General features: G+C 46.7%; 1 protein-coding gene across 1 annotated transcript in view; it reads left to right on the top strand.

The window, feature by feature from the left end:
* Positions 1-26,085, top strand: part of FLT4 (fms related receptor tyrosine kinase 4) — a 205,022-nt gene that overhangs the window by 140,997 nt on the left and 37,940 nt on the right. The window contains exons 14-22 of the mRNA XM_083181471.1: positions 248-394; positions 2,602-2,733; positions 3,679-3,785; positions 9,066-9,201; positions 9,970-10,074; positions 11,023-11,136; positions 16,713-16,801; positions 20,338-20,479; positions 22,587-22,681. Of these exons, the coding sequence (XP_083037597.1) occupies positions 248-394; positions 2,602-2,733; positions 3,679-3,785; positions 9,066-9,201; positions 9,970-10,074; positions 11,023-11,136; positions 16,713-16,801; positions 20,338-20,479; positions 22,587-22,681 (1,067 nt within the window). The remainder of the gene's footprint in view (positions 1-247; positions 395-2,601; positions 2,734-3,678; positions 3,786-9,065; positions 9,202-9,969; positions 10,075-11,022; positions 11,137-16,712; positions 16,802-20,337; positions 20,480-22,586; positions 22,682-26,085) is intronic.

Genomic DNA, 26,085 nt, shown 5'->3' on the forward strand with positions numbered 1-26,085 from the left:
CTAGCAGGCTGGCCAATCAACGGCGCTGGGAGGTGGAGCTGGTATGTCAGGTTTTCAGGTGGCTTAACCAGTCCATGAGCCCTTCTGGGCAGAATTTCCAGAAGGGCAATCTTCGAAAGAGTCTCTACATTTCCCCTATAGTGGAAAATCATCCTGTGTGTAGCCACCCTCAGTGGTCAGACGTTAATGGAAAACATGCTTAAGGAGGTACAAGTAGCTCATATAAAATATGTAATTTGCTTTGTAGCACAGGAAGCCCCACACTTGCAATATAACCTGACTGACAAGATGGTGAATGTCAGTGACTCCATGATTATGAGTTGTAAGGCGGATGGAACTCCAAGCCCCAACATCCTGTGGTACAAAGACAACAAGCTAGTTGAAGAGGTCTCAGGTATGCCATCATAGGAAAAATATATTGTGTTCCCATGATGCTTTGCGGTTTAGAAAGTATAAATGTCACAGTTGGTTGTATACTGATAAAACTATTATTACTATTATTATTATTTCTATATCTAGTTAGTAACAGATACACAACTATCAATCTAAAGAGAGTAGGCATCAAGGCCCTTATTCTGATCGGTTCGGAAACGGCCGCATGCGGCCGTTCCGCCGATGTTTTCGCTCTGCGCATGTGCAGAGGGCACTCTGCGCATGTGCAGGCGAAATCGCCGCACACTTTTTTTGACCGCCGCAAAGGGGGCGGATAGGGGCGTGAGGGGCTACTTAGCCTCATTTCCCTATGCATACGCCCCGCGTTTCATGGGCGTTCCCATGCAAACGCGGGGCGTATGCATGGTAATGAGGCCATGACGCGCGTGTAGGGGGCGGGCAGCTGACATCGCCGGATGTCAGCTGCCCGCCCCAATACAAGATTTCACACGGACAAGTGTCCGTGTGGTCTTGTGTTGCGGGACCTGGTGGAGCGTGCGGCCCTGCATTCGATGTTCGGCGACCATCGAATGCAGGGGCTGCTCCCACCATGGAGGAGGCGTATCCCCGTCCACTTTCATACGGATCGCCACATATCCGCGTACGGACGGAGGTGGCGATCCGTACGCAAGGCGGGGATTCGTCTGTGCGGTCGGAGCCGCATATGCGGCTCCGGCCGCACCGATCAGAATAAGGGCCCAAGAGAGATACATGGCGTAGGTCATGCAATGGACAGCCAAGTTTAAAATACATTCTATTGATTATGATCGTGGAGATGTATCGCGCCCCTTAAAGAGCACAGCTGGAGGCATTGTCAATTGCAACCAATCAGATTGTATAACATACTAGATAAACCACACCTCCCAACTGTCCAGATTTTCACGGGACAGTCCAGTTGATTCAGTAAAGTCTATTCAGTGAAGCAGAGGAGCTGGGGCAAGGCCAGCAGCTTACACAGTTCTGGCCATGCCCGCATAGTGACTGGAAAAGGGGGCGTGGCTTGTGCAGCGGCATCCGGCGAGATCACATCCCTCCATCATAAGCCACACCCTCTCTTTGGGCATCCCGATCACCGGCATTTGAAAGTTGGGAGTTATGGATAATTGATGGATAAATGAAGCTGCAATCTGATTGGTTGCGATGAGCAACTTTCTCCCTAGAAAGTTTCATGAATTTCCCCTGTATCATCAATGATTATGGTATAACGGATCGATTGTGTCACGCTTAGTTGATCAGTCTAGTTAGACACCAAAAGCGTTAACAGCATCTAGATCGACAGTAACGATGCAAGTGTTAGGTCAATGGGAGGGTGATCGACAATCACAAGGTCAACATGAGTTTTATCAAATTTTTTTGGTGACTGTGAAGACAGGTCAACATGGACACCAAATTGTGTCCCCTCATGGCTCGCTACGCTTACCATGCTTTGGGCACGCGCTATGCGGCATACTATTATAGTCTAACTCTATGCCCAGTTGGATGGTATCAACCAGGTCGGTCTAAAGCAAAAATATGTGAAAAACTCATGTTGACCATATGTCAGTCAACCACGTTCCCATCGACCTAACGCTTGCGTCTAACACTTGTTAATGTTCATCTAGACCAGGCATGTCCAAAGTCAGGCCCGGGGGCCAATTGCGGCCCCTGCTGTCATTTCAAGCAGCCCGCAGTCTCCAGCTGGAAGCGGGCAGAGCATCAGATGTGGGAAGCACAGCACAGGACACTAAAGGTGGGGCAGGCTGGGGGACATAGAGTGAATGGGGGCAGAGTGGGGGACCATTTTGATGTGATTAATGATTCAAAGAATGTCAGGCTGAATGGTCGGCCCCCACACATTTACATTTCACCAAATCTGGCCCTCGTAGCAAAAAGTTTGGACACCCCTGATCTAGACCCTGTTGACTATCTTAAGGCATCTAACTAGACACGTTCGACATAACATGGCCGATCTAGACACCATTGATCCATCGAGGGTATTAAACAACCAGTCAGTCAACTCCTAACTGTCATGTTACAGTCATATTACAGGCTGGGTTTGAAAAAAGACAGTCAGGAGATGATTGGCTGGTTGTTGCCTTGATCACTTGATCACTTTTGAGCCTTGATACATCTGGCCCCCAGTTACAAATCTTAGCGCTAATATTTGCCAAACTGTATTTTGTTGCACAGGCATAGTCCTAGGAGAACAGAACCAGACGCTGAGCATCCAACGAGTGAGAGAGGAGGACGCGGGGATCTATATCTGCAAGGCCTGCAATGGGAAGGGATGTGTCAACTCCTCAGCCATCGTTTCTGTTGAAGGTGTAAAGAACAGTAACTTCATTTTCTATTTCATTCTGCTTTGTGCAGTTTTCTATCTATGTACAATAAGTAATGGGGAAACTACAACCTCACCTTTCATTACGCTCCTGACACTTTTGTATTGTTGGCAGGAGTGTTTGTCAGTAGTGTGTACAGAGTATGGTGTAGAGCAGGCATGTCCAAACAATGGCCATCCAGTTGTTGTGAAACTACAAGTCCCATCATGCCTTTCCACAGTTTAGGGAATTCTAAAACTATGGCAAGGCATGCTGTGATGTGTAGTTTCACAACAGCTGAAGGGCCATTGAAATTTTCGTAAAATGTCCCTATATTCATACCTTTATTGTTTGTAAAAATAAAACAGACTTTTGTTATGGATTTGAGTTTAGAAATTAATTGTATTTCTGTTGTGATTGAATTGAGTTTCTCGTATCAGCCCCCAAATATAATCAATCATACTCTCATTGTATCGCCCCTGATAACGACGTTTAAAGCCCATCCCATCTTGATAAACACGTTCAACTTGCTCCCCCCCCCCTCCCCTACTCTTCCCCTTATATGGTCATTCAAAAATGTTTTAATATTTATTGATCATCGTAAAAGGGACAAAAGCAAAGTTTTTAAAAATAAATGAAGGTTTTGGTTATTTTTTGATATAGAGAATCAGAAAATAAAATCTCAAAATCCCCCAAAAAATTGTTGGCATATAATTAGTATATGTATCCTATGTTAAATATTTTAAATAAAGTATCACTGTATATGTATGACTGACTTGTATTCTTTACTGATATATACTGTATAGCTAGCTCTTGTTTACTGTTTGCAAACATTTATTTTAAATTCTAAATTGTTCCCTTACAGTACATTTGGTTTTCGGTTCCCTGCATTTTTTTATCCCAAGCTCAATGCTTTAATAACCATTAGTTCTTTTTCATCTTGTTCTAGGGTCTGACGACAAGACCAATGTTGAGATTGTGATTCTCATTGGCACTGGTGTAATTGCTGTCTTCTTCTGGATCCTCCTCATACTTATCTTCTGTAATATCAAGAGGGTATGTTACTGACATTCTTATGGTGAACTATGGGGGTCATTCTTTCATGGACAAAACCATGTGCACTGCAGGTGGAGCAGATGTAACGTGCAGAGAGAGTTAGATTTTGGGTGGGGTTTGTTCAAACTGAAATCTAAATTGCAGTGTAAGAATAAAGCAGCCAGTATTACCCTGCACAGAAACAAAATAACTCACCCAAATGTAACTCTCTCTGCACATGTTAAATCTGCCTCAACATGTTACATCTGCCCCACATGCAAACCAACCTGAATCAACCCCTCGCATGCGCAGTCTAATGCCGGGCAGCATCTGAGCACCCGCTCAGATGCTGCCCAGCTGTTCCTGGCCCCGGCATGTGGCCTGCACAGCGTGACATATGAGGTCACGCTGCGCAGGCCACACAGCCCACTCAGCTGTCACCCTGTTCCTGCGCCCACCCCTTCTCCCACCCCTTGTCCTTTGGCCGCTCCTTCTCCTTTGCCCTCCCCATCTCCTTCACCCGCCCCTTCTGCACCCGCCCGCCTCTTCTGCTGCTGAGGAGGAGGTGCACAAGCCCGGAGGCACTGTGCACCTCCAAAGCCATTGACGTTTCCTCCACTCCCGGCTGCCCGCCTGCCAATGTAAATGTAAAAAAGGTGCGGGTCGGCCGGGGTGGGGGTGGGTACAGGGACACACCTGCTAACTAGGGATGCCAATCCCGGGATTCCGGTAATCCCGGGATTGAGTATTTTTCAATCCCGGGATTGAAAAAATGCCCAGGATTGGCTTCCCTATTACTGACCACAGCACTCAACAAATTAAAGAAATCTTCCAAATTTGACTTGTTGGTGGTAGCAAATGACAAGCTGAGAATCTCTGCTTTAGAGGACAGAGCAGGAACCTCAGTGGGGAGTTCTGGGGGTTGCATCCTGGCATTACGGAATACCCCTCATCATCAGACCCCAATATCAGCCGTATACGACTGTGGTATCACCAGGCACTACCCATATTTTGCTATGGAAACAGCAACATACCATTGGACAGTTTATTATATTTATTTCTATAATTTATTTCTGTATCACAAATTTAAGCAAATGGCTTTTTTATTGTGTTTTTGTTATTGTTATTATTATTATAATTATTATTATTATTATTATCCTAATAACCAGGGGCGGATCCAGGAGAAAATGACAGGGGTGGCACCATGATGGGAGAGGGTTTGGGAGGGGGGGTGCTAGTGGTGCCAGTGTACATGCTAAGAGAGCGGCAAGAGAGAGGAGAGCAGAGAGAGGGTGGGAATGGGATTACAAATAGGCCCTGGCGTTTATAGTACACAGGCCCACCTTGGCGACAAAAGTGTAGGATGTAACTGTGAACGCGCCGAAGACAGGCTCTGTGGAAAGGGGGTGTGGCCACTCAAAAGGGGGCGTGTCCTTGAGTGTAGTGTACCACACCATATACAACAGTGACGTGCGGTGAGGTTAATGACAGGTGAGGCAGGCGCTTTTGCGAAAGGGGAATGGGTACCGCCAGTGCCCTAACTAGACATTTTGGTACCCTGCACCGGAAAGGGAATTGGTGCCCCCCCATAGTGAAAACATTTTAAGTGTGTGGCTTCATGGGGAAGGGACGTAGCCACATAATTGTAATGTAATGCCCCTAACACATTATGCCGCACACTGTAATGCCCATATCACATTATGCCACACACTGTAATGCCCATATCACACTATGCCACACACCGTACTGCCCATATCACATTATGATTTACCATTTTTAGACTTGAATGTGGCTGGACCTGTTCCTCCAGATGTGTGGTTTGCTGGCGTCAGCACTCCTCACAAGGTGATGTGTAGAGGTAGGTTAGCCGGGACAGCCATGCATGCATTAATGCTGGGTCAGCTCCTCACCTGCATACAACAGCCATGACAGGGGCTGCAGGTGCACTGAGCCCCATCACCCTGGCTTCCAGTGCTTTTGAGTAATGGGAGAAGCCACAGCTTGGTAAGAGTCCCTTAAGCAGGGACCAAAGGAGGAATGGGAAGGACGGGCACTGTAGTGTTGGGGGGGGGGGGGGGATAGGATGTAAGTGCGCAATCCCTACTGCTAAATAACAATTAACAAGTGACACCTCTTTGGCAAAGCATACAAATATTTTATTAATTTGTGCAAAATACAGTGTTGATCATCTATAAGATACACTTAAAGGAATAAAATGGGAGTGTCTCCTAATACCGGTATACATAAACTAGACATACAAACATGAAACATAGAAAAATATTGAGAAAAAATATAAAATATATAAAAAATTCCACAGGGGCCTGATTCAGCTACTGCTAATAGAACAAATGTTGTACTAAAAAACGGGGGCCAAAATTGTGCCAAAGATAAAGTCCTGCAATGAGGATAATAAGGGTCCTGTAAACCAGTATACCCGCTGTATGGACGATTGGTGTAGGGGCCTGATTCAGCTCCTGCTAATGGGACGAATGTTAGTACTTAAAGAAGGGCAAGGTAGTGCCGAGAATAACGTCCTGCAATGAGGATGGTAAGGGTCCTGTAAACCAGGATACCCTCTGTATGGACGATGGGTGTGGGGGTCTTTGAGGGTTTGGAAAGGGTTTTTACCTTATCACCAGATGCTCACTGACCATGAATCGAAAACGTCTGCCGGCAGACTTCCCTCCTGCTGAGTTCTCTGCTGCTGCAGCTGTGTGCTGACCAAAACCACTGTAGTGTTCCCCAGCGGGGAGGAAGCAGAAGGATGGGAACTGCAGGGTTCCCCAGCGGGGAGGGAGGGGAAGGACGGCCGCTGTATAGTTCCCCAGCGCCGCTGTCTGTCATAGCTTGACAGAAGCAGCGGCGCCCGGCAGCACAGAAGCAAGGACGAGCGGGGGAGGGAGGGGAAGGACGGCCGCTGTATAGTTACCCAGCGCCGCTGTCCAGTTCCCCAGCGCCGCTGTCCAGTTCCCCAGCGCCGCTGTCTGTCATAGCTTGACAGAAGCAGCGGCGCCCGCCAGCACAGAAACCAGGACGAGCGGGGGAGGGAGGGGAATGGCGGCGCTGCAGGGTTCCCATCGCTGCCACCGCCAGCAATACAATCACTTAGCAGGGATAACCGGAGAGGGAGGGAGGGCAAGGGCAGGCACTGCAGGGTACCGCCAGCACCACATGTTCCCACACTGCACTCAGTGACAGCGGATAGGCTGTCAGTGTGTGACAGCCTGATCCGCTGTCCTATCACATCTGCCTCAGTGACTTCCCTGTCACTGAGGCAGATGTGTAGATGCCGCTTCCCCATTGATTTTCAATGGGCTTTGCAGCCACTTTTGCTCCCCATGGCTTAGCCTTGCCCCCCGCTGCTGACAGTTTTCAATGGTCAGCGGGAGGCACAGCTCCCGCTGCCTTACAGCCTCCCCACACAGTGTCTCACCTCCATAATTTATTGAAAAAATACAAATAAGATATTTATTACACAATATATGTGTTATAAATATCTTTTTATGTTTTTTTAATCAATTATTACAGGGGAGGCACTGCCTCCCCTGCCTCCCCTGACTGCACGTCCCTGATATACAACTTCTACACATTATGCAACAAAATACTAGACCCCATTATACTTACAGTACCTTACACACGATGACAAATGGATTGAGCCAAAATTAACATAATGCCGCACAGATTAAGCCAAAGATTCACAACATGCTTCATAAACAGGGATATTACGCGCCAAAGGCGCACATTAAAAATTTACACCATAATGTCTATTACATGTTAAGCCACACACCATAATGTCCATTACGTATAATGCCAAACACCATAATGCTTTTACAAAACTATGCTACATAAGTGCTGCTTACCTACATGCTCATTGCAAGGGTTCTATGCTCATTGCCAGGGGTTCCATGCTGGTTGCCATGTGGGATTACATGCTCATTGCCAAGGGGGAATACATGCCCGTGGCAACTGGGGCACAGCTGCCGCCAGGCAGAAGTGACAGCCATTGAGCAGCAGGCTACCTGGCTGTATTCAGAGTACTACAAATCTCGGCTATTTGAAATAATACCCCTTTCACACCAGAAAATGCATTCTCGAGTTGGTCTCTTTTACACCAGCCTAGTCCCTGCATTTTCTGGTGTGAGGGGGAGAGAAAACCACCCATATTGAACTTTTAAGTGGGCTTCGAATGATTTTGGTCCCGTGAAATTGGACCATTTGGTTCCAGAGTAATCTGCCTTCAAAGAACATGAGCAGCCATGAAATTACATAAAAATAAAAATAAATCTGTTTACCCGCAATATCTCCGGAACCAATTGACCCATATGGACCAATCTGATATCAAATTGAAGGCCCAGCGATTTGGGTTCAAATGAGATCAACGAGCTTCTATGATGCCAGGGGTGGAACCGGCAGCCGTCGGATTCGGGTGGGGGTCGGAATTAACGGGTCCCATGTTATCCTATGGGGAAAATGTTCCAGTTTGCCAGGCGATATCTCTGGTTCCTGGGGAGCTAGCGACACAAGGCTAGGCTCATTGGAAAGCCCTGGTCCTCAGCTACAAAATGAGCTATGTCTGAAATGACAGGGGGGGGGGGGGGGGCACATGCCCGGGTGCCCCCCCCCCCTGAATCCACCCATGCTAATAACTGTCATTCACAACAGTCATGTCTTTGTTGTACATCTATAATGATGGGAAAAAAGTCAACATGAGTTTTTGCTTTTTTTATGTCTATGTCGACATAGGACGACATGGACACCTTCGGGGCAGTATTTTATTCTTCCTCTATGCCTACTGGGATTGAAAGTATGAAGAAGCCAGTTTAAAAAAAAAAACCTGAAAAACTCATGTCGACCTTTTCTCACGTCAAATTTTTGCTTGTGTTGTCATTTTGACCATGTTGATCTTTTCATTTGTTGACCTAATGCCTGTCGACCAATAGTGTTCTACCTAAAGACTGTCAACCTACCAGGCATGTCCAAACTGTGGCCCTCCAGCTGTTGTGAAACTACACATCCCAGCATGCTTTGCCATAATTTTAGCATTCCCTAATAGCGAAACTGTGGCAAGGCATGATGGGACTTGTAGTTTCACAACAGCTGGAGGGCCATAGTTTGGACATGCCTGAGTCCTAGACGGATAACCAGAGGAATAGACCAACCTATAGCAAACACTATCACTATGCACAGGGCAACAGATAACAGGATGAACAGCAAATACAGCGCAATATATACGCGAAACACTCATTTATATATTTAAGTAACAACATTTATACAACCAACCTATTATTCCTCTGTCTGCAGCCCAGCCACGGAGATATAAAGACCGGCTACCTGTCCATCATCATGGACCCCGGAGAGGTGCCCCTGGAGGAGCAGTGCGAATATCTACCTTATGATTCCAGCAAATGGGAGTTTCCACGAGACAGACTGAGGCTTGGTGAGACAACATCATCCCCTCCTCATTGGTCAATTGGCTTCCCGACCACAATGTATTAGTCCACTGGGGTTTATTGGTTAAACGTACTGTAGCTACACATTGGACATTCCTGTGGTTTGGTCCTATCACTTACCCACCAGTTCTGCAGCCAGACCTTGATGTGGTATACATCTGCAGCCAATAAGAGAAGACCATACATTGTAGGTGGCCCCAGTGATTACTGGCACACAGATGTTCTGGCCAGCTCAGGTGTGACTGAATGTTAGCTGGGCAGAATCCTAGTCGGGTTGGACCGCATGGTGTGTGTGTGGGGGCCACCTTACTGCACTGTTTAAATGCTTGGGGGGGGGTTGTACAAATGTCAATCTTGTAAAAATAAAATGTAGTTAAACTTTTTTTGCGCCAAATACCCTGAAAGCAATAGTATGGAATAGTGTTAACCCTATTTCATATTATTAACCCTTTCAAGTCCAGCGTCTAGTCAGGCTCAACAGCCTTAGCGCTAGTAGCAGATCCAATGGTGAGACACTTTAAAATAAAAACATTAACATCGTTCAACATTCAATGTGGACCATTTTTTAATAATAATTAAAAAAAAATGTTTACAATTAATTGAAACATTTAAACTAGACTATTTGCATTGCAAACGGTTAATATAGTACAGCAGGCCGTCATCTGTGCAGAATGGCACTTCCCTGTGTTGTCATACAGATAAACCTGCATGTGCCTGTGCTTGTCATCAGGTGATTATCATGTTTCATGTTATAGGCAAAGTCCTGGGTCATGGAGCTTTTGGCAAAGTCGTTGAAGCGTCGGCTTTTGGGATCAGCAAGAGCAGCAGCTGTGAGACTGTGGCAGTGAAGATGTTAAAAGGTATTTGTCTACTGGATGGCACTACTGAATCTGTGTTAGTGATCAGAGCATAGTTGCCTACCCTCCTGCATTCTGCAGGAGACTCCCTGACATAGGTGCAATCTTCCTCTCTCCCTCATTAGTCTAGCAATCTCCCTCATGTCACCTAGCCCACATTACACTGTTACATCATAGTTACCTCCCCTCCTGCATTCTGCAGGAGACTCTCTGAAATAGCAGCAATCTCCCTCTCTCCCTCATTAGTCTAGCAATCTCCCTCATGTCAACTAGCCCACATTACACTGTTACATTTTGGGGGGGAAAGGAATGAGAGACAGATATATTTACACTGAATCATCAGCACCATTTCCCAGCACTTTACCAAGTAGAGTAGCTCTTTCTAACTGCTTTGGGGATCATCTACGTTTGGATATAAGTAATTTTACAAGATCCCTCTCAGATGTAGCAGTACACACCCATGCTTCTAGGTGCCACGTTTATAATCTCTTTTCACAATCTCTCCATATATTAAGCTAGACACACCCTTTGGGTGGAGCATACCACGCCCCTTCAATGGGGGGCTGTGCAAAATTTCTACCACCAACTATATTCTTCCTGAAACTAGCTTTGAAAAGTAGGCAAGTATGGTCTACATGCATATGACCAAAGGACTCTGGAGAGCTGCAGAAGTGTGTGTTTACTACCTGCAACTAATATTGAACAATGGCTGCTGCAGCACTTCCTGTATATGAGTACTTCTTGTACAACAAGTGGAACCTTTGCCCAAATTAAGGTCTGTGCATTTGTTCTTATAAATGGCCTTGCCTGATTTTAGAAGTCCTTTAAAGCACACGCACTGCCTGCAACACTGACCTCTGTTGGTGATGAACAGCATTGCTACAGGTATGTAGTATTATGTAGTATGTAGTTGTTTTAACTTTTAACAAGTGCATTTTGTGTCTGTTTCAGAGGGCGCCACTGCCAGCGAGCACAAAGCTCTGATGTCAGAGCTGAAGATTCTTATTCACATTGGAAACCACCTCAATGTAGTCAACTTACTGGGGGCTTGTACTAAAGCCAATGGTGAGTGTTCAGTACATTTGCAAAAATATCTCCCAAAAACGTATTTCACGTTGTCATTATGGGGTATTGTGTGACGATATCCCAGTGGTGGGGATGCGCATGCCGAAGGTCAAAAGGCCGACCCTGGTATCCAGATACAGAGGATCCCGGCTAACCCTCCTCGCTATTGCCCCCACCCCATAGCCTAACCCCCTCTTGTAAGTGCCTTACCCTAACCCTTCCTGCAGCCTAACCATAACCTTCCCCTCAATACAGCCTAACCCTACCCCCCGTCATCGGACAAAAGTTAGACTGCCCCGCATACTCACCAATCGGGATGCCCGATGTCGGAATACCAGCGGCGATATTCCCGATATAGTTTCAGCGTTGGTGTTGCCGGTGTCAATATATTAACGAAATACTGACTGCCAGGATGCTGACCAAATCCCCTACAGACCTAGGGCCCACTGATGCACCATTTCAAGTCTGTGTTAGTCTGCCCTTACATTTACTTCCTTCTGAACACTTATTTGTAGCTTTATACATCAATATAAATGCAATTTATTCAAATTATTACTATTGACCGTGTAATGGTTAGCATTACTGCCTCACAGCACTGAGGTCATGGCACTGATTCCCACCATGGCCCTAACTGTGTGGAGTTTGTATATTCTTCCCGTGCTTGTGTGGGTTTTCACCGAGTACTCTGGTTTCCTCCAACATTCCAAAGATATACTGGTAGGCTAATTGCCTCCCAAAAGAAATCAACCCAAGAAAAGAAGTGTGTGTGTGTAATAGGGAAAATAGATAGGGAATATAGATTATAAGCCCCCCCCCCCCCCCCACCTCCCTTCACTTACTGCAGCTTTCCCAACCCCGGCCTCTTGAAGGGCCCGGCCAGCTCACTTTGCCCACCGCAAACACCCTCCCCCCCGCCCCCCCTGCCTCCATTGTACGGCCAGTGCTGCTTTGTGCACTGAATGAAGCACAGGCTTCTTTAATGCAGGACACCGGCGGCCAATTAAAATGAAGTACCGGCTGGTAAACCAATCAGAGCTCGTGCACCGGCAGCCGCTCTGATTGGCTAATGGTACAAGTACGAAGCAGCGCAGGCAGCACAGTGGAGGCAGTGGGGGGGGGGGGTTTTGCGGTGGACAAAATGAGCTGCCTGGGCCCTTCAAGAGGCCGGGGGCTGGGAAAGCTGTACCAACAGCACCCCTCTGTCGGCGGCCCTGGATATATCTATCTGTGCTGGTGAACTAAGGGCCTGCTTCTGACTTGGGAGTAAAGCAGAATGATAAGATACATGTATTTGCGCCCCCTGCATTACAGCATGGCTGTCACCAGATACAAAGTTCCTCTCTTCTCTTTGGGTTTGCTCCCCTCTCAGAATCAGCCTCCTATAATCATATATACCTCTTAGATTTCCCGATATTCCTTCTTATATTGTATTTTTAAAATTACAGCTTGACCTTAACTTAGAATGTGGCACCCACTGCCTCAACATGACGGACTGCCCAGCGGTATCTGTGCCAGCTCCAATTTACTGTCAGATTTATAGTGTGTTCACAGGAGCTGCATTCTGGGAATTCCTGAGATAGCACAGATGAAATACAGCATTGTGCATTATCAGGCACATATCAGTGTGTGAAGCTATGCTGTGATAAATGACTTGTTTTACTACACACCTATCAATGTTGTTACAATTGTAGCTTTGGTATATTACACAGATGTTCTGCGGTGTATTGACAGCATGTAAGGTTACCATAAGCACAGATGAGCATGCTGTGATATCACTGTGAGCACCTCGTGCTACTAACCAGTTATACGCTCAGGACAAATGTTTAATCAGAAATACAAAAAGTCAATGTATTCTACTCTGATGCAGATCAACTCTTATTTTGTTACGTGCCCTTAGTTCTGATCTGTGGTGAAAACAAGGGGTGAAATTTAATAGGATGAGATATTCAGAAAGTGAGAGATTTGGTAAGAAATCTCCAGGTTTTTTTTTAAAGCAGCAATCATTTACACTGCAATATCAAACTGGTTTTGCAGTGTAAATGATTGCCGCTTTAAAAATAACTGGAGATTTCTTACTAAGGGCCAGATTCTCTAAGCTTCAAAAGTGATAAAATGGAGAGTGATAAACAACCAGCCAATCAGCTCCTACCTGCCATGTTTGAAAAATGTCAGACAGGAGCTGATTGGCTGGTGGTTTATCACTCTCCAATTTATCACTTTTGAAGCTTAGAGAATCTGGCCCCAAATCTGTCATTTTCTGAATCTCTCATCCTATTACATTTCCCCTAATGTGTCCCAATTTTTTTTTAATTATTCTGTTTCATTTATAATAAATGAATGTTGTCAGGTGGTGGACATAAACACCATAACGAAAACTATATGTTCCCATTAAATGAGGGGTCAATTTTTGCAAATGCCAATGTACTTGGGGTAAACATACAGATCGTGCGCCTACCAGTCAGCCTGAGGAACCGCCAGATCCCCTGAGCTGCCGCAGGCTGGCGGTCAGGCACTCCATCTGACTGGGATGCACCAGCATGGCACAGCAGTGGGGAGTGGTTTCCCTTCCCGTCTCCGGCTTCAGGGAGACGGGCAGGGTTAGAGGGGGCTGCAGACAGCAACGGGCTCCAACAGAACGGGGAGTGTCTTGTGCGTGCCTGCCCCCTTCTGTCAGATGCCGAATGGTGGTCGATGGCGATTCTATAGTACTAAAGCTTCTAAAAATTAAAGGAGGTGAGGTGATGTTGCCCATAGCAACAATCAAATTCTTTCTAACATTTTCTAGGATGCAATAGAGAAATGTTAGACAAAATCTGATTGGTCTAATTTGTGCTATTTTCTAAGCAATCTGACTAGGTTGACGGTATTGCGCGCTCCCGCAACATCGCCGGGAAAGCCGCTCATCTGCTGGTATTACCAGCAGATGAGCGGCTTTGAAGACGGATTTGTACAGATCTACGCTATGCAACGCCGTCCTCCCCACTCCTTCGGTGACGGGCAGTGTGTATGCACTGAGCAGCTTTACCCGCAGCGGTGATTGACATCATCGCTGTCCATACACGCTGGGCATAGTCGCCCAATGTGTATGGACCTTTATTCTTAGATGGAAAAGCCTTAGAACCCGACATTTGGAACTGCAGCTGTGAGTCACAGGAAAGTTATTGTGAGCCGGGAAAAAGCCCATTCCATTTTTGAAAAATAGTTTTGAAGGAATCTCTCACATTGCTGATGGGATGAGTGGTCTATTTTGTACATATCTAGCACATTAGTCATCACTTGACTATTGAGGCGCAGTATTTACGCTGGAAACATTAGAAGATAAATAGAGGCAGCTGCGTTTGATAACTCACCTATAACTCATTGTTCTCCGTGTCTCCAGAAAAGTAAGAATGTTCCGCAGGGAATGTCTATTAGTTCTGTATTTTATATTCTGTATGGAACTGACTGGGTTATGGCTACAGACGGACAGCATGATACGAAGTTTCCAATTATTTGTGGCACAAAAAGTTAAATACAAGAAGTTTCAGATCATGAACTTCAGCTTTATTTAACCTTGTAAATACTTTTATACTGCCTGCTCTGCCTTTGTATGTGAACATGCGCATACATCATGCCTCCCAACATCCCATGGTGGTCTAGCGGGACGTTCCGTGCGTGGTGTAGCCACACGGATGAAATTTGGGGTTGTGACCTCATGGTGAGGGGGCGTGGCCTTCACATTGTGTCACTCACGCGAGGCCGTGTCCCCATTTTATCGCTGCTGCCCCTTTGCTTGCGGGGACTCCCAACTGCCCGCCCCCCCCATCCCCGCCGCAGGACGCTGCTGGTCCTGGGTAGGACGTGGGAACGTCCCCAAAAAATGGGACGTTCCAGCGGAAAGGGGGATAGTTGGGAGGTATGCATACATACACAGCAGGGGAGCGGGGCTCACAGGCTTCACTGTTCCAGGCACCTGGCTAGCCAGAAGCAGGGGCCATAGAGTAGGACCACACACTGTGGGTGAGAGTACTGGTGGCCACTGTGTGGTACCCACCTTACTTATGGCTTCTTTTCAACACTCCCTTAAAGTATGATTTCTCAAGGTGCAATAGTCGTGGTCGAACCTATAATGGTTGCAGTGTGGTGCAGATGGAACCCTTGGTCCAGGGGGACCCGCACCACATGCCTTGCACCCATAGACTATACTTTTCCTATCCGCCAGTGGGTGCAGAAATTTCCCTGGAGACCTGCCATGCTCACCCCCTCCTCCTGACGCAAGTGTGAAAAAGGGGGTCATAGTCGGAGATTGGTCACAGGCTCTGACCCTGATATTATAGTGCAGGGGTGGCCAACCCGTGGCTCTTGAGCCGCATGCGGTTCTTTTCTTAATGAGATGCACCCGTGGTACTGCCACTTCCCTCCTGTGCCAGCACACAGCAGAGTAGAGCTCAATCACTGTGGGCTCTGTTATCCATAGCTGTTCTTCCAGCTGCCCCTGCCACACTGACACACAGCGGAGTGTTCTGACCACCTTGGCAAACCCAGCCCTGTTTGTATGAAATTATAAAAGGAGATGCCAGGGAGGACCCTTTTAGTGGCCATCTTTATTTCAGCTCCTCAGGGGTGTGTTTATGCTGCTCTCTCCAGTGCCTCACCCTATTGGACCAGCTTCTTTCCTAGGCTAGTAAGTTATTTTAGTCACTGGGGACTCAGCTGTAGGCTTAGCCAGCAATTGAGTGTTGTAAGAATAATAGGGAAATATCTAATTGGCATTTGTAGTGCTTAAATGGGTTGCTAAAGTTAAAATAAATGTCACAAGGTGTTATAAATATATTAAATGGGCTGCTAGTTTAAAGTAAAGATGCTAAAAAGCATTGCATCAATGTGCTAAGCCCCAACCCATTTAAAAATGGGGCACTAGTGTTTTGGCATGGAATCGGCTCTTTGTCTTACTACTTTTTGGCACATTGCCTCTGATTGGTTGGACCCCCCTTGTATAGTGGGTGACATCACCATTGATGTCCTGTTGTTTCTGTAGTCCATGTTTAAGTGTAAAGGAGAAATATTATTATTAACAACAACAAATGTACATGTACACATACTTTTCTCACCCTTAATTCGGGCCGCTGGGCAGCCCTCGGCCCCCTTCCTGCCCTCTTTCCCTCCCTCCCTCCCTCCCTGCACTGAAAAGATGCTGTGCGCTCTCAGAGCAGAGCAGCCCTGATCTCCGACTCCCGTCAACTGTCCGCGAGACATTGCCAGCCGCGAGAGCAACACCGGGGCAGTCTCCAAATAGCGGGACTCTCGCGCTGTAACCGGGACAGTTGGGAGGTATGTGTACACACGCACACACACTAGGGTTGAATAAAATTTAGCTACCAGTATGTTTACAGTTTTTGGATTGAGGGAAGAAACCGGACCACACAGAGGAAACCCATGCAAGGAAGCACATACAAACTCCATACAGATATGTCCTTGGTGGGAATGCAATTTGCTTGTAACATGTGATGTCTGGAGCATATGTGGGAGTGGTGTAATAACTATAAATGTAAATATGACGATACTTAAATGTATAACTAATGTGATTGTCATTTTAGGTCCCCTTATGGTTATTGTGGAATACTGCAAATACGGCAACCTGTCTAATTATCTGAGGACCAAGCGTGATGGATTCATTCCTTACCGGGTACACGCACAGCGCTCCGCTCACCATCCATCATACCGCTCAGTGTCTCTGCTCATTCCCGTGCCCGCTCTAGATTCTGCTCCTGAGCAAACTCCAACATCTGCTTTATGTTATGGGAGGGGAAATAAGCTACTTGCTGGCATGGAAAGGAGAGTTATTACAGGACTTAGGATGATTGCTTCCACTTCCCCAATTACATAGACTACAACGGTGCCACATATCAGTCATACCCTGCAATCTGTCACTGGGAACTGCATGGTGACCTGTGAGCTCACTTTACACAGCATCATCAGACACAATGGACCTTATTCTGATTGACTCGCAAGACTGCGAAATTCACAGCCTTGCGAGTCCGTCAGCCGCCGCCCCCCCCCCCCCTTGCACGCACAAACCCCCCCCCACACACACACACACACACACTCACGCCTGCAAATGGACGATTTACATAATCCGCCACCGTCAAATGATTTCCCCAGCGCTGGCAGTTCAGAGACACTTATATGGTGACTTTAAACTGCGGGCACCCTGTGCAAGGACAGGGCGGTCATCCGGTGATGTCAGCTGCCAGCCCCCCACACCCACGTCACGGCCTCACTAGCATGAGAACACCCAGCGTTCCCATATGCTAATGGGGCTGCCCGGTGCCCCCCGCCCTTCTCCGCCCCCTGCCCGCTGTGTAGGATGCGTGCACCCGGCGAACAGAATGTGCATAAATGCGTCTGCACACCATCGGTCCTCCTTGCGAATGCACGGAGGACCGAATCAATCAGAATAAGGTCCAATATATAAAGCAATGCAATAGAATTAGTACATACATAAACCTGTAGCACATAAAACGTTGGTAATGTAGGTCAGAACTTGTCAAGTGATAGGTTCAATGTTTATACAGCTGGTAATGCTGACTTCTATTTCAGCACTTGCATATGAATAAAAGTCAGCATCATCTTAAGTAATGATTACTATATACAACACCCTACTTACCTGAGTGAACTTATTGATCATTGAGTGCCTCCCAGCATGGATACCTCAGTGATATTCCTGATCATGGAATGCCTCAGATGTATTTCTGATCAAGGAATGCCTACAGTATCTGATATTCCTTATCATGAAGTCTGTCAGAGCATGGAGTGCCTCAGTGATATTCGTGACCATGGAGTGCCTCAGTGATATTCGTGACCATGGAGTGCCTCAGTGATATTCGTGACCATGGAGTGCCTCAGTGATATTCGTGACCATGGAGTGCCTCAGTGATATTCGTGACCATGGAGTGCCTCAGTGATATTCGTGACCATGGAATGCCTCAGTGATATTCCTGACCATGGAGTGCCTCAGTGATATCCCTGACCATGGAGTGCCTCAGTGATATCCCTGACCATGGAGTGCCTCAGTGATATCCCTGACCATGGAGTGCCTCAGTGATATTCCTGACCATGGAGTGACTCAGCAATATCCCTGACCATGGAGTGCCTCAGTGATATTCGTGACCATGTAGTGCCTCAGTGATATTCCTGACCATGGAGTGCCTCAGTGATATCCCTGACCATGGAGTGCCTCAGTGATATTCCTGACCATGGAGTGCCTCAGTGATATTCCTGACCATGGAGTGCCTCAGTGATAGCCCTGACCATGGAGTGCCTCAGTGATAGCCCTGACCATGGAGTGCCTCAGTGATATCCCTGACCATGGAGTGCCTCAGTGATATTCGTGACCATGTAGTGCCTCAGTGATATTCCTGACCATGGAGTGCCTCAGTGATATCCCTGACCATGGAGTGCCTCAGTGATATTCCTGACCATGGAGTGCCTCAGTGATATTCCTGACCATGGAGTGCCTCAGTGATATTCCTGACCATGGAGTGCCTCAGTGATATCCCTGACCATGGAGTGCCTCAGTGATATCCCTGACCATGGAGTGCCTCAGCCATATCCCTGACCATGGAGTGCCTCAGCGATATCCCTGACCATGGAGTGCCTCAGCGATCTCCCTTACCATGGAGTGCCTCAGTGATAGCCCTGACCATGGAGTGCCTCAGTGATATTCCTGACCATGCAGTGCCTCAGTGATATTTCTGACCATGTAGTGCCTCAGCAATATCCCTGACCATGGAGTGCCTCAGTGATATTCGTGACCATGTAGTGCCTCAGTGATATCCCTGACCATGGAGTGCCTCTTGATATTCCTGACCATGGAGTGCCTCAGTGATATCCCTGACCATGTAGTGCCTCAGTGATATTCCTGACCATGGAGTGCCTCAGTGATATCCCTGACCATGGAGTGCCTCAGCCATATCCCTGACCATGGAGTGCCTCAGCGATATCCCTGACCATGGAGTGCCTCAGCGATCTCCCTTACCATGGAGTGCCTCAGTGATAGCCCTGACCATGGAGTGCCTCAGTGATATTCCTGACCATGGAGTGCCTCAGCCATATCCCTGACCATGGAGTGCCTCAGTGATATTCCTGACCATGGAGTGCCTCAGTGATATCCCTGACCATGGAGTGCCTCAGTGATATCCCTGACCATGTAATGCCTCAGTGATATTCCTGACCATGTAATGCCTCAATGATATCCCTGACCATGGAGTGCCTCAGTGATATCCCTGACCATGCAGTGCCTCAGTGATATCCCTGACCATGGAGTGCCTCAGTGATATCCCTGACCATGGAGTGCCTCAGTGATATCCCTGACCATGGAGTGCCTCAGTGATATCCCTGACCATGTAATGCCTCAGTGATATTCCTGACCATGTAATGCCTCAATGATATCCCTGACCATGGAGTGCCTCAGTGATATCCCTGACCATGGAGTGCCTCAGTGATATCCCTGACCATGTAATGCCTCAGTGATATTCCTGACCATGTAATGCCTCAATGATATCCCTGACCATGGAGTGCCTCAGTGATATCCCTGACCATGCAGTGCCTCAGTGATATCCCTGACCATGCAGTGCCTCAGTGATATCCCTGACCATGGAGTGCCTCAGTGATATCCCTGACCATGGAGTGCCTCAGTGATATCCCTGACCATGGAGTGCCTCAGTGATATCCCTGACCATGTAATGCCTCAGTGATATCCCTGACCATGGAGTGCCTCAGTGATATCCCTGACCATGGAGTGCCTCAGTGATATCCCTGACCATGTAATGCCTCAGTGATATTCCTGACCATGTAATGCCTCAGTGATATTCCTGACCATGTAATGCCTCAGTGATATTCCTGACCATGTAATGCCTCAATGATATCCCTGACCATGGAGTGCCTCAATGATATCCCTGACCATGGAGTGCCTCAGTGGTACTCCACTTAAATTAGAATTGATTGGTTCTGCCAGTAACATAGATGGCAGCATTAGGGCGCAGGCTTGTGCATTTCTTTCTACTTACATTTTTACACCATGTGAAGACATTGCAATTATTTGTTCACAACTAGAAATGACGTAAGATGACTTCTGACGTGACTTGATAACATGAATGTGTAGCAGCTGCCATCTTTCTATTGATCCCAATCACAACTAACGAATATATATGGTGCCTACAGGAGAGATCCCCACGATCACGCAGTCAGGTCCGCTCCATGGTGGAGGTGGTGATAGCTGATAGGATGAGCAGAGAAGACATCAATGAAGGCGTTGTTTTCAGCAGGATCATGATGACCAATAAGAGCCAGAAATGCGCAGACTGTAAGGATTGCTATTCATTACTTACATAGAGTCAGACGTTCTGTACAGTCCATACATGAAGAGTCTGGCATGCTGCCATAGAGCGGTTCTGCCGGGGATTTACATGAACTTGCAAAAATGACACGTTCTGTGTCTCCATCCCCTTTTTTAAGTGGGGCCCCACAGCCTGAGATCCTGGCTCCCATATCTCCGCCATCCTCCACTTCATCCCAGATTGTACCTGCCATGGTCAGTGCTAGGGATGGCCATCGTTGCCTTTGCCATCTATGTTTACCATCGATGACAAAAGTGCAACTGACCATTGATGGTGCATAACTATGCAATAGATGACCATCAATGTTTTACATATCGATTGTCATCCATTTTCTTTGACTGTCAATCAGAATATGGGGGCGGGGCTTCATGGGTGTCCTAGGTGGAGCTATGCTCCGTGTCCCTGTAAAAAGCAAAATGAAACTATTCGTTTAAGCTTGACATCGATGGTGGGAAACCATCTGGTTCTCCCCCATCAATGGCAAAACTATCATATCCTCCAACATGACCCATTCCATTAGGTACAAAATGCTCTGTTCCTGGACTTCCCTGCCAGTGGCAGTTACAGAGCTTGGACTCTAGCACAGTCCAGTATTCAAAGAGGGAGGGTCACATCAACTGCCAGTAAGTCCAGGACAGTGATGTTTGGAGTGGCATTAGGTGTGGCTCCCCTTTTTGAATATTGGACTGTGCTGCAGCCTGACAGCTGCAACTGCCACTGGCAGGGAAGTCCAGAAACAGAGCATTTTGTACCTAATGGAATGGGTCATGTTGGAGGGTATGAACTATTCGACATTGGCCATAAACCATCTATTTTTCTAATCATCGATGGTCGATGGCCATCCCTAGTCAGTGCAGAGGAGGAGGAAGTGTAAGCAGAAGCTGGGGAAAGGTAGGAGGCGTGTCCAGTAGGATATCTGGAGGACCTAGCACTGCTGCAGGGGATGGAGAGGAGCGGTACAGTGCCAGATGGAGGGAGCCAGCAAACAGTTGCCCAAGATCGCTCCAATGGGGTGAGGAACAGAGATATGCAAGAATATTGTATGTACAGTACATAGCCATACCAGGGTCTGCACTCTGAGGCTGAGACAGGGAGATGAGGCTGAGAGACACAGGGGGGAGGGGAGAGAATGGGAGGGACAGGAGGGGGGATGAGAAAGAGACACATGGCATGGCGGGGCGAGACAGGCTAATAGTGTGTACACACAGTAAGATTTGGCTTCCGATGTTCCCGATAAGCCAAATCGCATGCTTTTTTAGGGCAGACGAGCCCGATGCGCTGCCGATGTGCGTTCCCGAGTGATCTGATCGCATCGGGACTCGCATCTCACGGCATATCCTGCCGTGTGTACACACCTTAAGAGACACAGAAGGTGTAAGATTCAGAGAAACAGGTTGGGGAATGAGACAATGGGGGGGGGTGAGGCTGAGAGACAAAGAGGGGTAGAGGCTGAGAGACAAAGGGGGGGTGAGACTGAGAGACAAAGGGGAGGGGGGTGAGGCTACATGACACAAGTGGAGGTGAGAATGAGGGACAAAGGGGTTGAGGGTCACAGTGGAGGGGGGTGGGTGATTGGTGGGACAGGCTCCCCTGTCTTCAGTGCCCCAGACCCCATAAGGAAGTGGTTCCCAAACGGTGTGCCGTGGCTACCTGGGGTGCCACGGACACTTGCAGGGGTGTCCTGGGTTGGTGGTCCAGGACCAATTCAAATTATTTACGGTCAATTATTTATGGACAAAACCAGGGCTGGTGGCTGCCAATAATAAAATGTGTACAAACAGAAGCAAATCCTGCCCTTTACCACATAACTGATCCTAGGAATCGCATATAAACCCAATATAATAATTGGGGGGGGGCACCTAGGGGTGCAGTGAAAAATTTTGATACTCTAGGGTGCCGTAATTAAAAAAAAATTGGGAACCCCTGCCTTAACGCTTAATTTGCCCCTGTCTTTGGTATAATGGTTTTGTTCTTCTGCAGCGTAACAGTGTGTCTGTGGTGTTAGCAAATAATTATTGTGGAGAAAAATCTTCCTTAATTAATGTACATTTCTTACACAATGTATCCATGCAGTGAAAGACTTGTGGCAAAGCCCCCTTACTATGGAAGATCTGATTTGCTACAGCTTCCAGGTTGCCCGCGGGATGGAGTTCCTGTCATCTAGAAAGGTAAAATTGCCCTTTTTTTACCATCGTGCCGTTGATTATGCCTTTCTCCCATAATGCAATGTGCCTGAATATCTGAAACTGTCAGTCACAGTGTCATACAACTTATAGCCAGCCCAAAGTCAATAGTCACCTTATATTGGGGATTGTGATATTTGACATGTTTATTTCATCAACTGTATTTTTGAAAATGAATGAGACCCATTTCAGGATCCTAATGTGACAGGTGATATGTTTTCCTATTGGGCCATTTTCTGCACCAATCCAATTGGGTGCTGCTAACTGTCAATGCATTCCCTGTGTACTTGTGAGTCCTCTGGTCAATGGTGCATGCAGAATTGAAAGCGTACATGTCTTAATAAGATAATGAAGAACTGGCCTAGCACTGGTTTAAATGGGAAGGGAATATTATGTAAAAAGAAAACAAAGAAAAGCAATTCAAATGACCGTAGATCCGGATCTGGTCTTTGCTCTGTTAAACTAGTGTCTTCTTTCTGTTCCAGAGAATGAATGCTATTTGACAGGCCACATTTTACTCACAGGGAGCGAAAGCCGCACTGGTTTAGTTATGGAAATCCCTTAATCCTCCTACTATTATTAAAGTGATTTCTAAAATTCAGTAAATTTTGAAATGTACTTCACATCTTTCCCCCTTTATTAAATGGCGTATCGGCACCCCTGAAGTCTCTATCCCCTGTGGGGTGACAAAGCAAGATACCTGATTTGGGTCTTCTAACCTCTCTTTCCTTTAAATTTCTATTATATGAAAACAGTTGGAGCCTTCTTCAACTAGCCTTCTCTGGAGAGCCATGGCTCACCACAGTGGCGTAACTATGAATTGGTGGCCCCCCCGCCGTTAATGGAGGGGCACCCCTCCCCGTCCGCAGCCTTACCTGTCTTGCTGGTCCCGGCTCCCTTGCTGGCTTTATTCTTCTGCTATGGAGACGGACCAAAACAAAATTTCAGAGAACAGTCTGTTATATGGGGCGGACATTTTATTGTGGTCTGTCTCACTAGCAGAAGAATGACCGTCCACCACTGAAGACAGGTAAGGCTGGGGGCGGCGGATGGGCGGGCGATGGACGGGTGGCGGGCGGGCAAGCGGCGGATGGGAGGGGGCTAACTATAGCACCACAGCCCCCCAGCGCCCCCACATGCACAGCGCCCCCCCCGCGCGACCGCGGGGGCTGCGGTGCTATAGTTACGCCACAGGCTCACCAAGGTTTAGTATCATCTACTGTTCTCAACTGCAATACAATACATAGAACAATACAGTAGGGGATTAGAGGATTAAATCCGACAGCTCTGGCTCACTTAATCCTATTAAAGGGCTAGATGAGGATCGCTCCATCTGTACTTACATAAACTCTCAGTGGTGTAACTTCCAAAGACATTAGAGGCATTGACTGCGGGGCTCCAGCTATCAAAGGGGCATCAAGAAAGGGGGCTGTACAACTAGGTCAGATCTCTCTCCACTCATTTCATAGATATTTGTTATAGTTACACTGACTCACAAACACCCTTAGCAGCCTTCTTGAGATGAAAAGTCTCAGAATCAAATTAGTTATATAGTGTCCTACAGCTAGGGCTAAAGTGGTAGAGTTTTTGGCATCCCCCTGCAAACTAGAATGCTTTTCTCTGAGAATTACCGTGCAGTGCCAATGTGGAGGTTAAAATGTTCCACAGCTCATGTTGTATCTTGAAGGAAGCAGAGTATAAGTTGTTTTAAGGAGATATATGTAACATTTTGAAAGGTAATGTACCAATTAATCTGCTCCTGTCATTTTTCAAACAAAGCTTTTAACATGTTATCAGAAGCCAATTGGCTGGTACTTTATCTCCTATATTTTTATCTCCTTCCGATCTTTGATTTAAAAAAAACTGTCAAGGCTCTATTAATTACCATTTTCATCCAGCTCCTGAAAACAAAGATTCCTTATCGCCACAATTAGCTGCAATAAAAAACATTTATTCTCGTGGATGTCACCGATGTGTAAGCCCGATGGATGTGTAAGCCCGAGCCACTTGGGGGCACCACCTTCTATTCAGTACCCCTGGGCCCCCTCTATCTCAGGGCCCCCTGTGGTTGGCATGTATTTTTTTTTAGCTAAAGGTTTTGTGCATGGGAGTGAGGTTGTGCTGTAGCTTCACCTATCTGCCAATGTGACAGTGATTAAGGGTGCTGAGCATCGGGAGCCAAGCCACACTGACTGCACAAGTGTGCAGTCCATTGCAGGGAGGAGATTTTGCACAACAGGTCAGACGCTAAGTGGCTTGTTCTTAGCTCTGCTTGGTGGAGTTCATCATACACTTCTCAGGCCCATGGAAGATAGCAGCAGCAGCGGCCTCGATATGGGAGGGTTTTTAATCTCAGAGGCAGCGCTGAGCATGTCAGGGCTCCTACTGGGGCTCCCCTGTCTAAAGTGACCGGGGCCCCCCCGAAGGCTTAATCCGTCCCTGAGTTTGCCTCCGGGAACTGGCATATAAAACTATATAAAAGCAGTCCTTTATAATGCTGAGTTATTAAGTCCTACTTGTAGGGGTTGTGTGCACCTTAAATGGCTTCTACATTATGATACATTAGCTTTCTTGAGATTTTGGGTGGATTTGAATATCTCCTGTTTTCACAGACTTAGTGCCATTTCCTACATCTAGAAATAATAAATAAAATAATGTGTTCCGTTTAAAGAGATATCACTATCACCACTGTATGTCCTGTAAGCAATTCACCCAAGATAACCTCTTCAGGTTGTTTTGGGATAATTTTATTGTTAACCAGTTGAAGGGGAAGTCCATACACTTTATCATACTAATATACTAATTCAGTATGTCTGGACCTATATATCATTGACTTTCCCTGTCCTTGGATGAACTCAGTGTGCACTTTACAGCAGGGGATCTGGGAAAATGTTTGCCTAGAATGGTACAGTACATTTCTGTTAGTGACGGTATCTATGGAAATCTATCTTTCTTGAATTACATAACTAGAAGATAGAAATCTTATTAGCTGAAAATCTTGGACTATTTCACGTAAGCTGATTTATATTGTGTCCATTGAGAAAGAAACAGTGACATCTTGTGGCCATTTTAAAATACACATTTTTCTATTTTATTTTATGTGTGCAATGCCAAACTGGTTACCGGTATTTTTATATATCCTAACTAGTAAGTCCGCTCGAAACAAATGCTTCAAAAGCTAGCCTGCTACCTTGTGAGTGCCTCTGTGTTTGTGCATGTGTGAGAGAGAAAGAGATGTAGTTTTAACTCGCTGCAACAGATGGCAGTGTTTCGGAGACACACAAACGGACACTATACGATTCGCGGCACTGCCAATATTGCACATTTTTCCAGACAAACGATCTAGCTGTAAAACATTGAACGATATTGCTCAGTGACATCGTCTGGAC

Source organism: Crinia signifera, chromosome 4, assembly GCF_055691185.1.
Source record: "Crinia signifera chromosome 4, ASM5569118v1, whole genome shotgun sequence".
Lineage (NCBI taxonomy): Eukaryota > Metazoa > Chordata > Amphibia > Anura > Myobatrachidae > Crinia > Crinia signifera.